This window comes from Hyperolius riggenbachi, chromosome 1 (assembly GCF_040937935.1).
Source record: "Hyperolius riggenbachi isolate aHypRig1 chromosome 1, aHypRig1.pri, whole genome shotgun sequence".
Classification (NCBI taxonomy): Eukaryota; Metazoa; Chordata; class Amphibia; order Anura; family Hyperoliidae; genus Hyperolius; species Hyperolius riggenbachi.
Genome location: NC_090646.1, coordinates 182,591,324 through 182,598,737, shown reverse-complemented (window position 1 = coordinate 182,598,737; position 7,414 = coordinate 182,591,324). Strand labels below are relative to the sequence as shown.

Genomic DNA, 7,414 nt, shown 5'->3' with positions numbered 1-7,414 from the left:
ACAAACAGATGCAAAAAGCGTGTGCAAAAGAAACGGACAGTTTGAAAGTTTATCAAGCATTCATTCATACTCCCCATTCTGCTTCAAACATTTATGTGTGGACAACTTCCAATGAGTCCTCAAGATGATGTTCTCCACAACAGGGGTACTTTATGTATATGGGAAGTGATACAATCTATAATGATGTTGAGAAATTCTGCTCTGCATCGTGGTAGAGGCCTGTGTATGGCTAAAACATGACCCCATTCATAAATAAGAAAATTCTTCTTCTAAGCTTCCTGCACCTTTCCTGATTAACTGGCATAGGTTTTATTCAAACTCTATACATACATTTGGCTAAGCTCTAGTGGTTTGGGCCAAGGAGGACGAAAAATGTTCAAGAGCACACTTTATACCCCGAGTACTGGGTAATGTTACAGAGTCTAACTACAAGTACTATAATTTCTGTGTGATGTGAATACTGATTACCTTCACCAACTTGGAAAAAAAGCTTAGTGTTCCTGTTTTAAGCCAGACTGTAGATAAAGCTGGCTGAACCAATTGCTTGGGGACGTTTTGGGCAACAGTCTACGCTCAGCCTGTGATAGTTTGTGCAACCATAGCTAAGACAAGCAGCATGTGGTGTCCTATGGATAGGTGCAGAGGAAAGCTGGAGGTTCCCTATATATGTGAGGGGAAAGCAATCAGTCCACACATTCCTCAGCAACCACATTCTTGATGCCCATTCATTGTCACAACGTTGGCGATGCCTAGAGGCACCAAACTGTGCAAGACCTAAAGAGGAACCGTATCAACAACCAGTATCTCCCTCTGTGAATATGTATATATATAAAACAAAAACAACCTTTTAGCCTATTCCATGGTTACGGACGTGTAATAATGGCAGTTGGTGCTGTCTGATGTCTGAGCTGACCTTTATACAAAACTTTATGTGCTAACATCAGTACTGTAGATAATAAAAGATGAGGTGTAATTATTTTTTTTAAAGCCAACCAAGAAAAAATACGTAAACCTAGTTTCAGACTTCACCTACTGTGTGTATGTTTTTGAGGACTCCATGTACACAATATTTAAGCACCTCTTTCCCAGATGGAATAGTTTTGGCTCTTCGTGGCTTTCAGGAAAGACCATACTGGGGGGAAAAAAAAGTTGAGATTTTTCTTGGGCAGTCAGCATGTTAAAGAGACTCCGTAACAAAAATTGCATCCTGTTTTTTATCATCCTACAAGTTCCAAAAGCTATTCTAATGTGTTCTGGCTTACTGTAGCACGTTCTGCTATCACAGTCTCTGTAATAAATCAATGTATCTTTCCCCTGTCAGACTTGTCGGCCTGTGTCTGGAAGGCTGACAAGTTCTTCAGTGTTGTGGTTCTGCTATGAACTCCCCCTTTCAGGCCCCTCTCTGCACACTGCCTGTGTGATATTTAGATTAGTGCAGCTTCTCTCTGCTCTCTTATCTTTTACAAGCTGGATAAATCGTCCTCTGAGCTGGCTGGGCTTTCACATACTGAGGAAATTCAGACAAGGGCAAAGCTGTTTGCGGGAAGAAAAGAGCAGCCTGAAACTTCAGTGCATGAGAGATGCAGGGGGAAAGAAACACACAAATGATCTCTTGAGATTCAAAAGGAAGGGTGTATACAGCCTGCTTGTGTATGGATGTATTTTGTATGTGTGGACATACTGTACATCAACTTACTTCCTGTTTTGGTGGCCATTTTGTTTGTTTATAAACAAACTTTTTAAAACTGTTTTTAACCACTTTTAATGCGGCGGGGAGTGGCGAAATTGTGACAGAGGGTAATAGGAGATGTCCCCTAACGCACTGGTATGTTTACTTTTGTGCGATTTTAACAATACAGATTCTCTTTAAAGGACGACTGTAGCAAGAGAGCTACGAAGGCTGCCATATTTATTTTCTTTTATGCAATATCAGTTGCCTGGCTGTCCTCTAATACTTTAAGCCATAGACCCTGAACAAGCATGCAGCAGAAAAGGTGTTTCAGACATGATTTTGAAATCTGACAAAATTAGGTGCATGCTTGTTTCTGGTGTTATTCAGACACTAATCCAGTCAAATAGATCAGCTGGGCTGCAAGGCAACTGGTATTGTTTAAAAGAAAAACAATATGGCAGCCTCCATATTTTTCCTCACTTCGTCATCCTTTAACTTCTTATGGATGTGTTCAGTAAGAGAAACATGCCAGACAAGGAAGGGTTACTCCGTTTTAAAGTGGATCTGAACCCAGAATTGTACGACAAACACATATACACTACAGCAACACCATAGGGAAAACCAGTTGTAGATTAAAACCATGTAAAGTGGCTCAGAAATTACTAATTGAGACCTGCAGGACAGTAGGATCAGTAAACTCAAAATGTTTATAAGTAAATAAAAATGGCAGCCTCCATATCTCTCATTATAGGGTCACTTTAAGCATGGAGCAATCACTGGATGGAAGTTAGACATGTAACAATGATGTTAATTCCGTCTTCATGTGGGACTGTCTCATCCTGTGCTGATGTGTGTAGTTAACTCAGATGACTATGTCCTTCATTCACTATGGAGATGGGAGAATGAGGAGGAGTGACTTCCCACGGCAGAAGAATGCAAAATTCATCTGCTGCACAAATCCAGTGATGCTACTACAGTGCTTTGCACAAGAAAACTCACTAACCCAGGATGTTCAACAGCTGTAGTCACATTAGATTGTCACGCGCTGTGAGCCATACTACATACAAGCCAATATATTTACTCCCAATCGACAAAATGCTGGTAAATATACACTTGCCCAAGTGCATGTGCAAATTATCAACCGACATAATATGTCAAGAACCTAAACTCACCAGAACTTGCATGAAACAAAATATTGATCAGAAAAGCCACTGGGGCATGTGTGTACACTGATGTGGTGTTCCTGACAAATTAGTCATGAGCAGGAAATCGATCCCTTGCAAGAAAATGGGCTGCTCATCGCCTGATGTGCATTATCTCTAAGGGCTAGTTCACACTAGGCCCTGAAATGTATCGGTGGCTCAGTTTTTAAAACATGATCAAAACCGGAGCCATGGATAGCAATGTTAAAAATAGCAGCAGTCTTCACCCAAACGAAAAACGGATCCCTCTGCATTTTTGCGGGGACCCGTTTTCAAAACCTGAACGGATGGTCCGAATCTGCTGCATTTCCCCACAACGCATCTGGATCCTGATACACGGAGGGGTAGTGGCAGGCAATAGGAAAACAGATCAGGCAGATTTGGACACAGAAAATGATCTGTTTCTGTGTCACAGCCTGTGGGGAGAGGGGGGCCGCCATGCTGGAGGGTACAGCAGCCAGGATGGGGGTGGCAGTAGGCAGCGTTGCCCCCCCCCCCTCCCTCACCTGGGTCCAGTGGCGTAGCTAAGGAGCTGTGGGCCCCGATGCAAGTTTTACACGGGGCCCCCCCAAGCACTCTTTACATGACAATTGATATGGTGCACCAAAACCTGCCAATGGCAACTACAGTGTCAGAGATGCAAGAAGGGGATGGGGAACAGTGTGTTAATGATTACCACTATTCAAAGTATCTATAGAAGTTATTATTATGAGCATAGGACCAATAGAGAGCTAATACTGTGGTTGAGGGAGGGACCTTCGGGGCCCCTCTGGCCCAAGGGCCCCCGATGCGGTCGCTACCTCTGCACCCCCTATTGCTACGCCCCTGCCTGGGTCCCCGTCCCCGCTACCCCCTCCAGCTACATGCGCAGAAATTGTTAAAACATAATGTCCGCAGCAAGCGGGGAAGATTACCTTCTGTCTGCTTCCTCTGCTCGCCGCGTCACTTCCTGCAATGCCGCCCAAGTATAGAAGGCTACATTGCAGGAAGTCTAGCAGTGAGCGGTGGAAGTGGAGAGAAGGTTCCCCGCTTGCTGAGGACATTTTATTCTAACAATTTCTGTGCATGTAGCTGGAGGGGGTAGCGGGGACGGGGGACCCAGGTGAGGGACGGGAGGGAACTACCCCGCTGCCACCCCTGTCCTGGGTGCTATACCCCTTCCGTTTTTTTGGAAGAAAAAAAAAACGCAAACGGATGAAAAACGTATGCTGCAAAAGGGCAGCATGGATCAGTTTGCGTTCAGGTTTGCCAGGGTCCCGGACCACCAGCATCATGGACCGCAAGCTCCGTCCTGCAACCGTGCCTAGTTTGGACCCAGCCTTAGCAAGCATGCAGACATCAGACAAAGGTTATTCAATATTAACATATATTAACAGACTGGGAAAATATCTGATGTCCGTACAAGCATGCAATGTTCTGCTGCGATGAGAGTGTTCAGCAGATAAGTTTTCTGTTGTTTCCCACAAGGCTGCCTGTAACCGGGGTAGCCTGCTCACTCATGATCCACCCTCTCTCCTTCACAGCTATGTAGAACCATGTTTACATATTCATGACTCATCCGGCTGTATTCATCTGCTGCAGTTCCCAAAGGACTCCCTGATCAGGCCTTGCATGTCAAACATCCCTTGTGTGTGCACATCTTACTCCTATTACAGACATATTCATATAATCTGTTTAGCTGGACACCGCATACTATTTTGAAGGAGCAAATAAATAGATAGACAGCTGAAAGATTTTATGAAAATATTTTATAGTGATTGAGTTACCAATGTAAAAATGTAAGAAAGCATTATAAATTTCGATGCATAAAAAAAAAACTATAAAAGTCATTTTTTTTCTTCTTTTCTAGAATGTTTTTGTTTTCTGAGATGTAGATTGATGAGATGTCTTCTTACAAAAATAAACACACATATTCTGAGCATCCACTTGCAGAAGAAGCATTCTGAGCCTCCATCATGAATCAATACTACGAAGAAAAAACAATATACACAAGCATTAATATTTGTATTAATACTAAAACAGATATAGTACAAATACATTATCTTACATGTTAGTGCGACGAGGGGTTCAAGTAAGAAGATGCTTCAGGGCATCTGTTTATAACTTTCAAACTCAGATAAATGGCATGACTTTGGACATGTACTACTGTGAAAAAGATGTGAGACAGTAAGCTAAGTTTACACTCTGTGTGCTGCGTAACACCCAATTCTACAACATAAGCATAACGCAACGCAAGCTCAGCACCTTATAGTGTGCTTCATAGAATTTCTATGTAGAAGACGCATTATCACAGTTATATTAACCAGAAACACAATGTAGAAAGTGTGTTAAAATAATGTGATCCCTTACAATGCAGTAGTGTGAACATTTATTTAAGTATTTATATAGTGTCAACATATTACACAGCGCTGCACAGAGTATATATAGTCTTGTCACTAACTGTCCCTCAGAGGGGTGCACAATCTAGTCCCTTTCATGCTCATATGTATGTATCATGTAGTGCATGCATCATAGACTAGGGCCAATTTAGGGGGAAGCCAATAAACGTATCTGTATGTTTTTGGGATGAAACCAGAGTGCCTGGAGAAAACCCACGCAGACACGGGGAGAACAAACAAAATCCTTTGCAGAGGTTGACCTGGCTGGGATTTGAACCAGGGACCCAGCGCTGCAAGGCGAGAACACTAACCACTACGCCACCGTGCTGTCCAATGTCTAACATGCCTATGTAACTATGGGCAGAGCGTTCACATGCAGTAACGCAATGTGCAGCAACACAGCGTGCAGCAATGCATATAGTGTGAACATACCCTACAAGTTATAGATTTTCCTTTGTTCTTATCTTATCTTGATAGATTACCCTGTTTCCTTTCTCAGACAGAATAAATCAATGTTCTAAAATGTCTAAAGGTGCCCATGCATCACTCGACTTGGCGGCCGATCAACCATCCAGTTCAATAATTATAATAGAATTGGATGAAAATTGGTGCCACCAAGAGCATGCTTGATCAACGATGCAACCAATTTCAGGCCAAAATTGGTCATATGTATCAATCAAACATGCTGGAAAATCCTGGCCCAACATGCTTAATCGGGTGCACGGCGGTAACAGGCGCTGTCCCCACTAGTGTGTTATGCCCCCCCCCCCGGTGCCTGTGCAGTTATCCTTTACCTGTCTGCCGTCCACGCTGAGTGTTTTCCGCACTTGGGCCCCATATGACTATTGGCATATAGCATATGGGGCGCGTACAGTATGTGACAGTCGCACATGCTATAATGCTGGCAACCACATGGGGTGCAAATGTGGAAGTACCAGGACACGATTAGATGGTGGCAGGTAAAGTTTAACTGCACAGGCGGCACTGGTGGGGACATTAAACATTAGGGGGACAGTGGCCATAGGCAGTATGGTGGCATGACAAGGCCGATTCAAGCAAGATTTCATGCAAATAATTCCATATTATCAGCTTCTGCTTTTTCTTCTGCAGTAAAGTACAAAAAGTAGAAGTTAGGGAGCAATTTCTGAATCAAACCAAGAAAATTGTACCTTTTTGCTCAAAACGATTTATGTCGTCAATAATCCTGGCATGGGCCCTACTGATTTATGTGACGTGTGATTTACTGTAATAGGTTCACTTTGAAAAGGAATTGTTGGAACAATGTTAATTCTATTTTTATTTTCCATAATAAAGGTTCTGCCTTTGTTCTCAGTATAATCCACTAATGGATGGTTGACTAAGTCAGCATAACAAAGATCTGTTTTGAGTCGGAACAAAGAAAATATCAAGAGATGTAAAAGTGATTAAAAGCCTTCCGAGAACATAATTGAAAATGAAACAAACATCCATCTCAGGCAAATATCATGAGAACTGTAGGCTCCAAACTGGAACTAATGATTACAGTCAATAAGAATATACCTGTAGAGAACAAGAGTCTAAATAAAGACATCTGTAGACATACTTAACTCCAGCAGTATGAATGTAGCATGGTTCTAAAATGTATCTAATATAAACCAGTTTGGGCCCTGGATACATACATGAAGGACTTGCTGAAAATGCACTAAACCTCTTACAACCATAAACTTGGTCACTCCCAGAGTGCACCTCAAAACCTTTGGAGCCAGCACTTTCTGTCATGCTGCCCCTACCCTATGGAATCCCTTTCCACACCCAGTAAAGACAGCCCCATCCCTGGAGTTATTCAAATCCAGACTGAAAAGCCACCTGTTTAGTCTGGCATTTGTGGACTTGTAGAATATGTCCTCTGGACCAAAATGTACCAATCAACCAATTACTAGTATGAACCAGGCTTATGTGCTTTGAGTTCTACAAGAGAAAAGCAGTTTACAAATGTCATTTGTTGTTGTAACGATTGGTGTAACACAGAGAGGATCTGATTATCGGTGATCTGCAGTATCACCGAGAATACAGATATATACCTGATTATTGATGATCTGCAGTATCACTGATAATCAGATATATCTCTAACCTCTGGACACCTGAGTAATATGAGTGTTTGGTGCAACAGTAATACTTTGAGG

At 42.5% G+C, this 7,414-nt stretch overlaps 1 protein-coding gene across 2 annotated transcripts in view; it reads right to left on the bottom strand.

Annotated features, from left to right (window-relative positions):
- Positions 1-4,605: 4,605 nt before the first annotated feature.
- Positions 4,606-7,414, bottom strand: part of TMEM154 (transmembrane protein 154) — a 52,489-nt gene continuing 49,680 nt past the window's right edge. For both annotated transcript variants that reach the window (XM_068278978.1, XM_068278985.1), the window contains one exon: positions 4,606-4,840. In XM_068278978.1, the coding sequence (XP_068135079.1) occupies positions 4,828-4,840 (13 nt within the window). In that variant the 3' untranslated portion in view covers positions 4,606-4,827. The remainder of the gene's footprint in view (positions 4,841-7,414) is intronic.